The sequence below is a fragment of the Dipodomys spectabilis genome, unplaced genomic scaffold, assembly GCF_019054845.1.
Source record: "Dipodomys spectabilis isolate Male_0828 unplaced genomic scaffold, ASM1905484v1 ptg000288l, whole genome shotgun sequence".
NCBI lineage: Eukaryota > Metazoa > Chordata > Mammalia > Rodentia > Heteromyidae > Dipodomys > Dipodomys spectabilis.
The window spans coordinates 2,784,194-2,801,217 of record NW_024870965.1 but is presented as its reverse complement, the minus strand read 5'-3'; the positions used below and the strand labels follow the sequence as shown (position 1 = coordinate 2,801,217).

The 17,024-nt window shown below is 41.0% G+C and overlaps 1 protein-coding gene across 1 annotated transcript in view; it reads right to left on the bottom strand.

Moving 5' to 3' along the window:
- Nucleotides 1-17,024, bottom strand: part of Dennd1b (DENN domain containing 1B) — a 158,170-nt gene that overhangs the window by 105,127 nt on the left and 36,019 nt on the right. The window contains exon 3 of the mRNA XM_042701274.1: nucleotides 8,931-8,974. Within this exon, the coding sequence (XP_042557208.1) occupies nucleotides 8,931-8,974 (44 nt within the window). The remainder of the gene's footprint in view (nucleotides 1-8,930; nucleotides 8,975-17,024) is intronic.

Sequence of the window (17,024 nt, the reverse complement as noted above, 5' to 3'; positions counted from 1 at the left end):
CATATAACGGTGTACACATATACACCATACATGTGATCAGACGCATGGGGTTATTTAGTAGTGGTTCGACCAGATGAGTGGAAGTTCTTTGTTTCTTAAGTCCTGTTAATTTTGTCGTTATCACCTAACATTTTGGATTTAACATCCACTTATCAGGGAGACCTTGTACCGTTTGTCTCTTTGCTCTTGGCTTACCTCGCTCAATATGATTTCTTCTAGCTCCATCCATTTCCCTGCAAATGCCATTATTTTGTCATTTCTAATGGCTGCATAATATTCCATTGTGTATAGATACCACAATTTTTGGATCCATTCATCTGTGGTGGGGCATCTGGGTTGTTTCCATATCCTGGCTATTGTGAACAGTGCTGCAATAAACATGGAGGTGCACGTGTCCTTGTATACTGGTTCTTGTTGTTCAGGATAGACGCCTAGAAGTGGTATGACTGGGTCATAAGGGAGATCAAGATTTAGCTTTCTGAGGACCCTCCAGACTGCTTTCCAAAGCGGTTGTATAAGTGTACTTCCCACCAGCAGTGTAATAGGGTTCCTCTTTCAACTCTCGTGCATCTTAAGAGCATCTGTACTACATGTCCGCATCCATTTCTCCTAGCTCTCCGCCTGCCTCAGCCTTGCTTTGCCGGTGGCTGTGTAGCCTTCTCCACCAAGGTTTCCTACGGCCATCTTCAGTCCTCCCCATGGGAATCTATTCTCCATGTTTATGTATGATGGACAAAAGCCTGGGCTCTCCTGCCACAAAGCTAGGGTCAGGATGCAGTTCAGCAAGCTAACAGCTGCAAGAGATCATTCATGGAACTTCCTCTCTGCTTCCATGTCCCTAAATCTGTGTAAATAACATGTCTTTACTGAGAATTAGATGAGCTAATATAAGCAATATAAACAGTACTCAATACAATGCCCACACTGTGAAATTACTCAGCAAATAGGGGCCTTTATTATTCAATGACAGAGTAGAATAAATAGTTAAAGGCTGAGGCCAGACTTGCTTGGTTCAAATCAGTCTTCTGTCATATAATTCAACTATGGAGCTTTGGGAAAATGACTTTTATTAATTGATATAATGAGAAACAAGTACATTATAGACGTCCAGTGATAGGCAGATGAATTAGCAAGTGTCAAATGCAAGGACCAACACTAGAAAAGGTCTTAGTATCTCAGATGCCCAATGTCTCCCCAGAGCGGAATTTTATTTTCTTTTGCAGTTTTTAACTTGCTGTTTGACCCAGAATATGTTTGTCTAAAACTTACAGTGCCCTTCACACTTACTTTTCTCTTCATGCATTTCCACTTACCTAATTTTCTGATCTAGAAATTCCAGCCCTCCTTTACTCTTCTTTCCTAAAGAACTCTACCATGATGCACCAACAGAATTTGATAAAATTCAAAGGACCAATGTAGTTCAAGTACTTGATTTGCATATATAAAAACAGAACAATGAAACCTTGGCATTGTCTTGGGCATGGGAGGGGGTAAGGAAGAATTATAGAAGGGGCCTCTTGATGGTGCTATGTCATATGCAGATGTGGCAATGTCACAGTGACACTCCCCCTTGTACAACTAATATGATTACTTCAAAAGAATAAAGGTTATATATGAAAAACGCAGTTACCATCAGAATCAATAGTGAAAAACTGAAGACTCTTCCTCTAAGATCAGAAACAGGCCAAGTTATTCATGTTTGCATGCCTATCCAACACAGCAGCACAAGAGAGTCAAAGCAATTAGGCAGGGGAGAGAAATAAAAAGCATTCAAAATGGAAAAAAAAAAGAAAGGAAATTATTTCTGTTTGCAGGAGACATGCAGAAAGCCCTAACAACAACATGGGTTAAACCCCAAGGGTACTGCGCTCCGTGCAGGATGCGTTTGCTTCATTTCACACACATGAGGCATCTGAAACAGTCACGTTCATAGAAGCAGAAAGTTGAATGATCTACTAGGATCTAAGGAGAGAGGCAAAGAAGGGATGAGGTCCAGTTCTGCAAGAGAAATGAGGTCCAGAGATCAGCTGTGCGAACGATGAGACTGTTCTATGCCCTTCGAATCTGATTTGGAAGGTCGAGCCCATGGATTTGTTCTTGTACAATAAGAAAGGAAGGAGAAATCCCACATCCACCAACCCCCCCACTCCCGTCTACTTCCTCTTTGTCTTTCCCTAGATAGAGCTCTCCACCTTTCTTTTCAACAATAACAGAGACCTTCTCAGTATTCTCTGGGTGTCAAAGATGTTCCTTTTCTACTGTTCATAAAGAATATTTGGAAATGCTCTTGCATGTGCTTATTTGTTTCCTCTGAGTGCAAACCTGCAAAGCTTCTCAGCCTCTAGTCCCTTTACCTGTGTAACATCACGAACTTCCCAGTGTTTCACACTCTGATCACTCTGGATTAGCAGTTATTTAAACAAACTCTTGTGCTTCAATTTCTTATTTTATTATCCCCATGCCTCCCGGCTCTAAACTCAGTATTACTCTTCTCCCTTCAAATTCCACAGCCTATAAATAGACAAAGCACAATTTTAACTCCCTGGAAAAATCAAAGGAAAGTTTTAAACTATTGAATTCTACAATCCAAAACATATTAAACGATCTTAGCTGGCCAGCTCGCGTCTAAGGAGAAAAAGATGAGTAAGTCAGATATATTGTCCATCTCCTAGAAAACAAATCATTTCTGAAAGTCACAAAGTGTGGTGACAAAGGATTCCTCCGGGGGGAGGGGGGGGGCGGGGAGGGGGGTTGGCGAGCCAGCTGGGATTTACAGTGTTTCCTGAGATCCTCACTTCCCTGCAAACCTCACTCTTGTGTGAGCTGCCTGCCAGCGCAGGTCTGACATCCTCATTCTCTCTCCAACTCCAGAGTTTCCCACTTCCTGAAAGACAATTCTACCAGAACACCTGGTAGAAACCCAAGACTGCAATTCTCCTAAAAAACAGGATCCTTCTTCCACTGACTTCCTGCCACACTGCCATGCTGTTTCCTTGTTTAACTTTTCCTAAACTTTTAGCACCCAGGAACCATCTTTCTTTTCTTTGTCTTCAAGGCACATGGCCCCTGTGTTCACATTTTATGAAAATGACTGTGAGATTGGTTTTTTTTTTTTTCCCTAGGCAAACAGACTAAGGATCAAACTATATATCATCACTTGGTATAAATCAAGAAAAGCTGCAATCATCACTTATCCAGAAAACACAAACAAATGAACATTTACCTGTGTTTCTGAATATTGAAGTTAAAAAAGGAACAGAATAATCCTAATTTTAAATAATACAGTCATGATCACAAGTAAAAGACTTAGTAATGTAACAACCAGGAAGAGCAGTTTTTAAATTAGGCTCACTTAATTCTTAAACCTATGAAATCTAGTATCTAATATTACATGTTTTTTAAGGTTTAAAATGTTGAGCATGTGTAACATCTATTAAAATGCACATAATTTATCTGAATGTATCCACGAGTAATGCTATTCATCCGGACTCGGGAGCTCGCCCTGCACACACAAATGCACCCTCTCCTCCTGAACGTGGCATTTGGGAATGAAAGGGAAGATTTGCTGTGGTGGATCACATCATAGCCCATCCCCTCCGCATCACTTTCTCTAGCTTTCCTTTGAGCCCGGTTCTCTTTTCAGATCCATCCACATTTCCATCATCCACACTGCAGCTTCCTCCGGTGCTCCCCAGGGTGGACTCACCCCCACCTCACACCCATGGCTCACAACTGTCATTAAGCCTCCTCACAATCACAGGAGAACAAAAGGCCGGGCGGAGAAGAGGCTGGCTGGTGCCATATGTTCATCAAGTCTAACACTTGCAGCCAATTCCAAATATTTTTAAAGTTTACAATTTTTAATAGCCCAGTGTCTCCCGATTCTCCCCAATCGTGTTTCAACCTGAGTTTTAAACACAGATGCACAATCTCTCAACACCTCCCTTAAAAATCTCATCTGCTAATAAGGTACTGAGGAGGGGAGAGAAAATAGAAACCACCCAACACAAAGGTGAAATGGAACAGTAAGTAGAGAGTTGCTCGTTCGTCTAGCTCCCAAATTCAACTCCACATAAACTCTTTAAAAAAAGAAATTCCCCAAAAAGTCCTTTTTAAAACAGCTTACTTACAGTTACAGTAAGCCTGCGAACGAATTCATACTTCAGGTGAATGAAGGACTCCAGGCCAGTGTGAAGACTTTATTTCCATGGGTTATGCTTACTGCTTCCATACTCTTTCAGTTTTAGCTACTTTTAATTTCTTTTTACACCAAAAGAAAGAATTGAAAGTGTAAAAGGCTGAACCATCACAGAGACCTTCATTTCCCATAATAGGATGTTGGGTTAGTGTTCTCCTTCTGTGTGAGACCTGCACGCATACTATTATCTTGGAAAACACATCTTTCCACTGTTTATAGAATTAAAGCCCAAGTTCACATTTGTTTCTTTTCATCTGTGTCCTGTCTTACTGTTAGATTTTTACACATTGCTAAGGAAACTAGGACTTCTAGATTTGGTCTAAAGCATTTCATAGAAAAAAAAAAATAAGTCCACTGACAAGAATAAATACAGAAATGTGACCTCTGAGAGCTCACTAAAGTAAGCTTTTGATCATTCAACAGAAAAGGAATATTGTTATTCAGGGCTTTTCAAACATAATTTTTTCTAAAACATTTAAGAACAAGCTTTTCAAGGGGCATTTGATACAATGAACTTCCTCAGCCATCAGGCAAGTTTCTAAACTATCAACTGTTTTATCCAGGTTAGTTTCCTTACTTGCCACAATATTTTAAGTGTTAATAATATGACATATACAAGAAGCATGTATGAAAAATAAGAATGTGACTATTTCTTCCAGTGAGCTTCTAGCACTGCTGCTGCAAAGGGAAACAAATCTCCACATGAAGGTGAACACATAAAATTGTAAACTATGAGCCTGATCTTAGATTTTATTTTTATGTACTTTCCTATGTATACATAATAAATAATACTTTGAATTGTCATTCTTCTTTTCTATATACAGATAACTTAACAAAAACATAATGTTGTGCCTGCTACATAGTCTGACAACTGATATTTAAGATTATTAAAATAGGCCACTGAAAAGTTTTTAAAATATGAAACATAGTAAGTAGCTGTGATATGATTATAAAGCCTCTTACATTTACCAATTATCTTTATTTATAAATTTTATTTTAACAAAAATTAAGAAATTAGGGCTGGGAAGGTAGCTCAGTGGTACAGTGCTTTGCCTTGCATGCATGAGGCCCTGGGTTTGATTCTTCAGCACATCATAAGCAGAAAAAGCCAGAATTGGTGGTATGGCTCAACTGGTAGAGTACCCATGACCAACCCCCCCCCCCCAAAAAAAATTAAGAAATCAATCTGCCTTAGAAATGTGGTCACATAGAATGTATATATATACACTCTCAGGAGAGGTGAAATAAAAATTTGCTTTTGCATAAAAAAAAAAAAAAACTCAGTGAAGATATTTCATTCTTTCCACGTGGAAAGTCAATAGTTAATATAGAATGCAATTGATGATCTTTTTACTATAAAACAGTCAACTGGTAGTTTAAAAATGACAGAATAAAACCCAAGCAAGATAACAAAAAAAAATGAACAAATGAAAGAAACAGGGAGGGAGAGAGAGAAAGGGAAGGAGGGAGGAAGACAGGAAAGAAGAAAGGTGGGGAGAAAAGAAAGGAGAGAGAGGGAAGTAGGGAGGGAAGAAGGGAGGAAGGAAAGCCATTGAAGAATTAATTCTTGCCACACTCAGTGGGGCATGCCTATAATCCTCGCTGCTCCAGAGGTTGAGATCTGAATATCACAGTTTGAGCCGGCCCAGGAAGTGAGCCTCTTATCCCCCATGAACTAGCAAAATGCGGAAGTGAAGGTATTGCTCAGGTGTTAGAGCACCAGCCTTGAGCAAACCCCAAACAACAATATGAGTCCCTGAGTTCAAGCCCGGTACTGGAACACACACACACACACACACACACACACACACGCACGCACAAACACACACATACACACACACATATGCACACACACATGCACATACACACACAAACACACATACATACACACACACACATGAACGCACACATGCACACACACACATACACACACACACACACACACACACACACACATACACACACACACACACACACACGAAAGAATTAATTTTCAAACTGACAAAGAAGAAACAGAATAGAAAGGAGAAGTAAAAAGAAGAAACGCCATCAAAAGAAACAAGACCTGAGATAAGGCAGGGAGGGGATAGAGGAAACGTAGTCTTCCTCCTCATTTCCTCAACACCTCCTCCAGTGCTAAGCACAGACCTCAACTCTGACCTACAGAAAACGCCGTGAGGCCATCCCTGACTTGTGCATGGCAGAGAACACCATCATGGTAGCAGACAGCATTCCGATACCTGACCAGGTGAGGTTGCACCTTGAATCTACATCATTATAAGCCCTATGTAAGTCTTGATTGAAAGGCAACCATCTAAAATCTCTCGTTTCCACTCTCCCGAAACTTCAAATCAGGGCTGGGAAGGTGGCTGAGTGGTAGAGTGCTTGTCTTGCATGCATGAGGCCCTGGGTTCGATTCCTCAGCACCACATAAGCAGAAAAAAAAAAGCCGGAAGTGGTGCTGTGCTCAAGTGGTAGAGTGCTAGCCTTGGACTGAAGGGCTGAGGGACAGCGCCCAGGCCCAGAGTTCAGCCCCACGATTGGACCAAAAAAAAAAAAAAAAATTCCCGAAACTTCAAATCATAAGATAATTTTGTCGGTCTGTCTTTCCTACAGAATATGGTGGGCTGTCACACTCAGTGACCCTAACTGTATGTAGATGCCCTCCATTCGATCTGATTGGGAGGAGCAGGCTCAGGGTTCAAAGATGGAGGGATCAGAATCTCTGTCCAGGCACTCTCCCCCAGCTCCCTCGAAACCCCGCTGCCCTGAGGCTGGAGGCAGCGTTGCCAGCGCTTCACGGCCCAGGCAGCTAGCACCTCCGAAGGGGCACTCAAGAAATACTTTCTACGTTCTTAGGACAGCTAAAGCTACGCGACAGCAAGCTAGGTTAAAACAATTCATTCCGTTTTTAGAAGTTTTTTTCATGCTTGACATAATCATCAAAAATAACTCTAAAAACCTTTTTAAAAATGTGATTTTTCTAAGTTGATTCGACTCTCCTCTCCTTCTGTATTATCTATTTACCAGATTAGTATATCTCAATAGAACACCAAAACTTAGTCAATAAGACTTTATGTCTTTAACTCACTTCAAGTTTTATGATTTGGGTTTAATAAAAAAAATGTGTCCTGTGACTTAACAAATGTTAATTCAGTACAACCAACGTTGTAATCTACTGTTCTAGAGCTTGTGTTTTCACAGGTGTATATATGTTCCAGAATCATGACACAATATTTGATCTTATAAAATGAACATTTCAGCCAGGTGCTGCTGGCTTCCCCCTGTGATCCTAACTACTCAAGAGGCTGAGATCAAGAGGATCATGGCTTCCAAGCCAACTGGAGCAAAAGCTTCACAAGACCCCATCCCTCCCAACAGAGCTGAGCGCGGCAGGGGCACCTGTCCCCCCAGCTGGGTGGGGGCTCAGATGAAGAGACTCTCAGTTCCAGATCTTCCCAGGACTCCATCTCAATAGAAAGAGCCAGGCGGGGGGGGGGGGGGGGGGGGGGGGGGGCGCACCGGTCCTCCAGGTAACAAGTGACAAGTGGAAACAGGAGGATGGTGGTTCAGGTCGGCCCAGGATGAAGGTGAGACCTTCATCTCAAAAATAAGCTGAGGAAACGTGCTAGGAGCATGGCTCAAGCAGTAAGCTCTGCGCCTCACTGAAGCCGAAGCTCTGAGTTCACACCCCGGACTGCCAATAGTAGTAAGAACTACCTTACTATTATTAATAAACGAAGTGCAAATGTCCATTCAAATGTTGTCTACTTAGGTGAAAAGGTGTAATTACTACGGTAAAGGTGTAATTACTACACAGACAACAATAATACCAAAAGAATATAAACTGACATGTTCTTTTGTCTTTCAAAACATTTTGCTCTAAAACAAATGAAAAGAATACATTTTCCCGTAAGCTTTTAGCCTAAAAAAATGTACGCAACTCTGTGTTCTGTATACAGTAATGCCTACTGGATGTTCTGCATGGTTTAGGAAGCACACTGAGTTTATAACTAAAAGAGGATAAAATCCCCAGGTATTCATGACCCTCAATTTTAAATCATGAAACAGTTTGCATTGACCAAATCTATTTTAAGCCAATAAAGCAGAAAAATGTTAATGTTACGTATGCAAATTTGTCTTCCTTTATTTTAAACCTCTGGACTCCTTTATATTCTTGAGACTTAAGAGATGCTGAAGGCTTCTGTGTATGTATAGCTATGTAAGCTTATGGCACTGGAAATTACGGGTGACAGAAGGATTCATTTGATAGCAGAGATCATAAACTCATTGCGTCTTAACACAAATCAATGTGACAGAGACGATGATTAAATTTGTTTTGATCTTTATACCTCCGAAATGTGTTAGAGGATTGGTATATTCTTAAATATAAGAATACACAGAAAACAGAATACTATTTTTTTTGTCTTGTCTGGTAACATGTGACTCTGAAAGAAGCTATGAAAACTATCAGAAACCCGCTCGCCCTAACTTTCATGGTGCTGCTTCCTCGGCTGAGCGGACAGTGCCTTCGCTCACAACGTGAAGATTCTCTTCACAAGCGCACGTGGATGCTCCCACACACTGTGCCGCCAGTGTGTTCTCTTCCCCTCATGGCTGATCAGGAAAAGTAATTACAGCTGTTCACGAGCAAAAGCAGCAGCAGCAGTTAGCAGTAATAACAATCATGATATTCCAACTTAAAAGTTTTTTGTAATTATGTGTTCCCAACCTGGTCTCCAAAGTCCTCTGGAAATTTCCACAATACCACAGGATCTGCAAATAATGGACACATCGTTAAAAAGAGACAGAGAAAGACACCGAAAGCCACAGTGTACTAAAATACTCTCAAGTGTCAAGATGCTTTCCTCATAATGTCTAATTTTTCCATTAAACACAGAAACATAGTTGACCAGGCTCACTTGTTTCCATTATAAAATTAAATACTTTGATCTTTTAATGGCTTTCGTGATGTATGAAATCAGGTCAAATGGAACTAATAACTTGGTCGTGTTCTTAAAAAGCATTCTTACTCACTTTTTTAAGATTACCAAAGCTGAAGAAAGAAGGTCATCTTGAACCTGTTTTTTGGTGGTGGCAGAGGTGGTTTTTGTGACACTCGAGTTTGAATTTAGGGACACTTGCTTGGGTAATTAATAACTGAGCCAATCTGCCAGCCCTAAGTCACTTCTCAATTCTGACTTTGAACTTTGAACCTTGAATTTTCTATTTATACTATACTCACAAAAAAGGATTGGTTTTAACTTTAAATAAAAATGTAAGTATGGTAAATACTTAATCAAATACAGTGCTCAGGAAATATACCAAAACATCCCCTCAAACTTCCATTTAAAATCCCAGTTACAAACTTATAAAACCAAGACAAGCACTGGTGGTGGGTCACAGCTGTATCCTAGCCACTCAGGGGGCTGAGATCCGAGAATCATGGTTTAAAGTCAGCTCGAGCAGACAAAGCCAAGAGACTCTTATGTAGCATTGATAAACAAAAAGCTGGAAGTGGAACTGTGGCTCAAGTAGTAGAGCTCCAGCATTGAGTGAAAAAAGACAAGAGCTGTGAAGACCTGAGTTCAAGCCCCAGAACCAACACGCCACAAAAATAATAATATTTTATAAAAGTAAAAGGGAGGTAGAGGTAGGAGAACAACAGTTCAAGCCTAGCCCAAAACATTAAGCTTTAAAAAAGAATAAAGAGGCATGGGTCCAGTGTATGAGCGTTTACCTAGCAAGGCAGAGACCTGAGTTCAAAGCCCAGAATCACGGAGAAAATAAAAGAATCTATAAATATGATAACAATGTTTGCTATTTGCAAGGTATTTCTGAAGCTAAAACATTATTTTACAAATACACAAGCTTTTATTTTCATTATCTCTGACAATGCTTTCCTTTTACTTAGTATAATTCATTGAAGGACTTAGTTCTAAGTAGAAGTAGTAAAATATTTTGGTAATATGATTCTTTTTTTATTAAGATAATCTGAATATACCAAATGCATTTTAAAAGGATAACATAGTTGATTATTTAGTGTTAAAAAAAAAAAAAGAGCTGAGCACCGTGGCTCACGCCTGTAATCCTAGCTACTCAGGAGACTTAGATCTGAGGATCATGGTTCAAAGCCAGCCTGGCAGGAAAGTCCGTGAAACTCTTATCTCTAATAAACCACCAGAAAACTGGAAGTGGTGCTGTGGCTCAAGTGGTAGAGCACTAGCCTTGAACTGAAGAGTTGAGGGACAGTGCCCAGGCCCAGAGTTCAAGCCCCATGATGGACAAAAAAAATAAAAAACACTCATGCCTATAATCCTAGATACTTAAGAAACTGAGATCTAATGATCCGGTGGTTCAAAGCCAGCCTGGGCAAGAAAGTCCATGAGACTCTTATCTCCAATTAACCACCAGAAAACCAGAAGTGGAGCTGTGGCTTTCAGTGGTAGAGTACTAGTAGGCTTGAGTGCAAAAGCTCAAGGACAGCACCCAGGCCCCAAGGTCAAGCTCCAAGACCAACAACAACAAAAAGAACAAACTTTGGAAAGCCTACAATAAAACTGAGTAACACAGTCTGTCTGGCCCTCCCCAGGTATAAAAGGACATGGAGTATCAGAGACACCATGCTCTGAACCTATTTACTAGAAAATCACCCCCAGAACATCAGATTGAGATCTGAGGCTCAAGGTCCACAGTTAGCCAGGGCAGGAAAAGTCCACAGAACTCTTATCTCCAATTAACTACCAGAAAACTGGAAGTGAAGCTATGACTTCAGTGGTAGAGAGCTAGCCTGAAGTGAAAAAGTTCAAGGACAGTCCAGGCCCTGGGTTCAAGCCCCCAGCCCAGTACAAAACCAAAACATTACATACAAGTGAATAAATCATTTAAAACATGTCATATTCAGTTAATCAATTATAAAAGTAATACCAAATGATTATATCTTCAGGCAAATTATATAAATAAATGTGAATTCCACTATAGATCACTCAAAAATACTCAAACATGTCATATGGATAATTATGCTTCTGTATGTTTATGTGGCAATTTTACCAAAGTAAGAGTTGACAAGATGTGAATGCCTTTTTTTTTGGGGGGGGGGGGGGTCCGGTTGTGGGACCTGAACTCTGGGCCTGGGCGCTATCCCTCAGCTCTTCAGCTCAAGGCTAGTGCTCTACCACTTGAGCCACAGGGCCACTTCCCGCTTTTTTCTTTCTGTTTATGTGGTGCTGAGGAATCGAACCCAGGGCCTCAGGCATGCAAGGCAAGCACTCTACCACTGAGCCACCTTCCCAGCCCTGAGAATGCCTTGATATAATCTCAATGTACTATTTTTAAAAAGTTGTTCTGTTAATAAATTGATAGAAAAGCATAGGGCCATAAAGGAAAATCACCATGGAAAAACATGATCTTTTCTTATACTTGACAGAATTAATGGGTTTCGATGGAAATTTAAAATATCCTTTTAGTCAACCACAACGTACAGTCAGTTACCACTGGAGAAAATGGGCTTGCAAGTTCCTTACAGCCCTCGGCTGGCCCTCAGATCTCCCTGACTGCCTACAGCGCTGAGCTCAGGAGGGGCTGGCATCCCATTTCACCCTTCCTCCACCCCACCATTCCTTTATCCCAGACACTCTCCTTTCAGGGCAGTGAGCAAGGGTCTATGGAGACACCTGCCTTGGTTTAATCCTCTGCTGTAAAATACCCAATCTCTTCGGTAAATGAACCCTGTTCCTCAGCAGCACTGGGGAACCTATTAGAATCCTGAGCATCCATAGTTTTGAATGGATTAACTTAGTTTCAGCTTAGCGGTGACAGGCCACATCTGGTGGTGACAGGCCACATCTGGACACATCTTTGTAGCAACTTTTCACAAGTACGGCAAAGAAGAAACAAGAGGGGCCTGAAGAGAAGAATCCAACTTTATAACTTTACATGAACTCCAGATTTTCTGCTCCCTGAGGATTACTCTGGATATTCAATCAGACTTGGCAAAGTTAGGCCAATTTTCTGCTAATTTTCTGGGTGAGAGGTTGAGAACTGCTGAGAAAGCTTCCAATGTCAGGCAGCAACTCAATGCAGTCCACGTCTTTATTAAGAAATGCTAGCTGGAAAGAAACACATGAGGAAATGCTTATCATCCCTGGCCATGAAGGAAATGCAATTCAAAACACCACTGAGATTCCATCTCACCCCAGTTAGATTGAGCAAGGACCATGAACTTGAACAACAAATGTTAGTGAGGACGTGGAGGAAAAGGAGCCCTAGTGCACTGCTGGTGGGAATGTAAACTAGGACCACCACTCTGGACAGCAGGCTGGAGGTTCCTCAAAAAACTAAACACAAGCCTTCCCTACAACCCAGCCGTACCACTCCTGGACATCTACCCAGAACCTCACAAGCCAGAATACTATAAAGATGCTTGCACACCCATGTTCACTGCCTCACTATTCACAATAATCAAACTATGGCAAGAGCCCAGCTGTCCTACAATAAATGAGTGGATCCAAAAAATATGGTACCTATACACAATGGAATTTTACACAGCCACCAGAAAGAATAGGATTATATCAGCTGCAGGGAAATGGATAGATCTAGCACAAATCATGTTTAGTGAGGTGAGCCAAGCTCAAAAAGCTCACTCATATGCAGAAACTAGATCTAAAATACCCCAGGACATGATAAATTACACAAGACTCTAGGCATTCACACACAGAAAGACCAAAGGAGGATACTCTTAGGAAAGGAACACAAAGGTCTCTGTGCCTCTGATCATATAAAATAGTATTTATTGAAATGAACTTCAGGAAATGGATACAAGAGGTTTTATCTTTATTGTTTTTGTCTTCTTTGGGAGGGTTGGGGGGGACACAGAAATGGAAGAACAAAGGGTGAACGAAAGTAGCAAGGGTATTCATTATGTTGAAAATGAATTATTCAACTTATGAAGACAAGAGGAAAAAACTGGGAGAGAGCAAGGGAAGGAGTGATACTGTCCAAAAAGAAATGTACTCTTTACCTGACTTATGTAACTGTAATCCCTTTATACAGCACCTTTATAACAACAATAAACATTTAAGAAAAAAAATGCTAGCCAGGTGCTGGTGACTTATGCCTGTAATCCTAGCTCTCAGGGAGCTGAGCTCAGAGGATCTCAGTTTGAAGCCAGCCAGGCAGAAAAGTCCTTGAGACTCTTATCGCTAATTAACCACCAAAAAGCTGGAAGTGGCACTGTGGCTCAAATGGTACAGTGCTAGCCTTGAGCAAAACAGCTCAGGGACAGTGCCCAGGCCCTGAGTTCAAGTGCCAGGACAGACAGTTAAAAGAAACAGAAAATGAAAAAAGAAATGCTGCCGACCATTTAGGAAACAACCAAGCAAGCTGAGTATGACACACATCAGTTCACCTTTTTTCTACAAAATTCATTCTTTTTTGCATATTCACAGCAAATACTTGTCATGACTCTTTTTTAAATTTTTTGTCTTTAAGTAGTTGTACAAAGAAGTTGCCATTCTACAAAACAATATATGAAAACAAAGTGCCTGATGACATCGTCACCCATCGCTCCTAACCCTCCCCTTCTCTCTTTTCTTCTCTTTTTAAAATATTATGGTTAGGAGATAACACACAGCAATAAGCAAGTTCACTAATTTTTATTAAATCAATTAAGTATTTAAAGTATTATTTGTACTTCTGTCACAGGACTCCTAAGAACATGATTAAGGCTTTTCTTTTTCAGTAAAGTAAGATTAACTCAGTAATTTATCTTCTTTCTCAGTTCACATTTTCTAACCCTTATGAGAAATTAACAATTAAAGTAACATAGAATGCTACTGTGATTCTACTAAACTACAAGAAAAAATATTCTAGTGGGCAGATTTAATAAAACCTACCCAATTCTGTGGAACTGAAAGATAAATTAAATGCACCGTGTCTTTAAAATTATGCATTTGTACAATCATAGTTCTGAGATTCTATGGTTTGGGGAAAGGAGAATATAAAATCTCAGAATTGTGCCTGACGATAGCTCTGGTGCTTGATTTGCTTGTATTCTATGGGAAGAAGTTTCAGAGGAAGCAGGTCAAAGCAGTTGAAAGTAGTCATATAGCTGGCTAATGTCAGAGACTTCAGCTTTCTTGAGTAGAGAAGCAAGAGATGCCAGACTTAAAGACCCTCTTAAGTTAAGCTCAATTTATTTAACTCAAACACCTACACATGCTAATGAACCAGGAAACCTCCCTGCACCCACGACAGGAAGGTCAGAGGTCCGTCGCGTCCTTCCGGAAGCCTGGCTGCCACTCGGGATCCCGCAGGAACGTTTGAACTCAGCCTAAGCTGTCACTGACAATCACTGCCAGAAATGTCTGCTAATGAGGGAATGACCATGCCTTTTCAACAGATATGAGGGAAAAAAATCATTCAAGAAAATGCTTTAGTTTTGGTGCGAAAAATGTGATTGTCATTCTTTCACCTGTGGAGATAACCGCGGATGTAAACCAGGGTTCGAAGCATTTTCAAGTCCTGAAATAAAATATACTATGAGGAGGAAGGGGCCGGGGGAACACAAGGAAACACAACCCAACTCACAGTCAATGAACAAGTTCACAAGGGAAGGACCTGCACAGGACACAGTAGACAAGCAAAGGATGATGCAGGCTGCAAAGGGGACAGCAGAGAACATTCTAGACTGGAAAAACAAATATGCATGAAATAGTAAGATATCCGAAAATAGGAAACAATCTAGAATACAAAGGAAGACTTAGCGGGGGAGGAAGGCGCCACTGGGTTGGCTGCCTGAGGGAGGCTGCACAACGCACAAGAAAGCTAAGTGGGCAAAAAGATGGAGCTACAAAGAGTTGAGTTTTTTCTTGATGACTGGTCCAGAGTAGAGCATGCTCATGGGAGGTAAGGAGCAATATGCACAGGCACGGAGAACACGTAAGAAGGTGGCAGCATGGACAGCCTAGTCCATTGTCATGAGAAAAAACAAGGAGCAAAGACATAAACCTAAGTCAAATGGTGGGACTTCCGGTGCCAAGATGCCAGGTAAGGCTGCGAGCTCAGAGTTGGCACCCAGTTAATGTTGTGCTGAATCGCAACAAAGCAGCACACTACCCTCCGCCCCCCCCCCCCCCGCCCCGGGGTGAGGCAGGCCCTGATGGAGGAGATGCGGGCGATTCAGCCAAGGCTGGAGGTCGCTAGAGTCCTGAGTGATGGAAAGGGGGTTTAAACACGAAACTGCTAACTGACAGAAATGTCTTCTCTGCAGCCAATCAAAAGGAAGTGGATTTCTTTCCTTACACTCTATGAACATTGTATGCTATCCCAAACCACATACATTAAAACGGACCATCCACTGAAGATCTACCCAGACTGGAAGAGAGAAGGATTGAGTAACAAAGTAAAATAAATAAGCAGAAGCAGGGGTAGAATTATAAATTGAGTCAGGCAGTGTTCTGACTCCCTCCCCAGAAAAACCCAACACTTTCTGTTGGTGACCAGAGATGGGTAGAAAAGAGCGGATCAGACTTCCTCACTCCCTGCCTCCAACTCTAGGCTGATGAGCAATAACAGACTCATGGGTTTAGCCAAGAGTATCCTACAAATATCATCTTGTGTGAAGAAAGTTTGAAACGTGTAATTGGATAACTAGAGTGAAAATGGTAATTTTGTTACATCTGCCAGAATAGTTTCCACACCCATTAATTATTGTAATTTTATACCTAAACCACCTGAAAAATGTGCAGGGAGGAGGGGAACAATGTAAGGAAGCGCCTTCCTCACGGGGCTTCTTGAATTTTGTTTCTTTTTCTTTGGTTTGTTTTTCTCATTTGTCACTGTTTTTAATTTTTGTACCTTTTGTCTTGTAAGTTTTGTCTTGTAAGTTTACCTGTCTTTGGGAGGGTAAGAAAAAGCACAGAAATGGAGGGACAAAGGGTGAACAAATGCAGCAGTGGTTCACTAGACACTATGTTGAAAATGGGCTATTCAAGTTGTGGGTGGGATAGGAAGGGAAAAACTGGGAGAGAGCAAGGGAAGGGGTGACATTATCCAAAAAGAAGCGTACTCATTACCTGACTCATAGAACTGTAACCCCTCTGTACATCAGCTTTACAATAACAATACAAAATACTTTGTAAAAACACATAGGTACACAAACAATACCATTGGTAGGGGAAAAAAATCATTCATTCTAATAAGTAATAATAAAAAGCTCTATTGAGCCGGGCACCAGTGGATCACGCCTGTAATCCTAGCTACTCAGGAGGCTGAGATCTGAAGATTGTGGTTCAAAGCCAGCCGGGGCAGGAGAGTCTGTGAGACTTTTTATCTCCAATTAACCACCAGAAAACCGGAAGTGGCGCTGTGGGTCAAGTGGTAGAGCACTAGCTTTGAGTTGAAGAGCTGAGAGACAGTGCTCAGGCCCAGAGTTCAAGCCTCATGACTGACAAAAAAAAAAGCTCTATTGATTCCTCTCCCACAAACTCCCAATATTATGGATTATAGAAAATCATTCACCTTAAGATCAAAAGCAATACTGAATACAGAAACAATTTCATTGAAAAGTCTTACATTCAGGTGGCATCTGCTCTTTTTGCTATTTTATTGTTATTATAAAGGTGACGTACAGACTTACCAAAGTCAGGTAAAGACTACATTTGTTTTTGGAAAATGTCCCCCAGCACCCACACTTACTAAAGTGCTGTATAATCAGACAGCTGTGTGAATTATTTTAATGTGAGCATAATAGACAGACCTAACAGTTATGCTAATGGAGCATCATAGTTGGAATGTCACACTATACCCCATAATAAGTATGTACAAA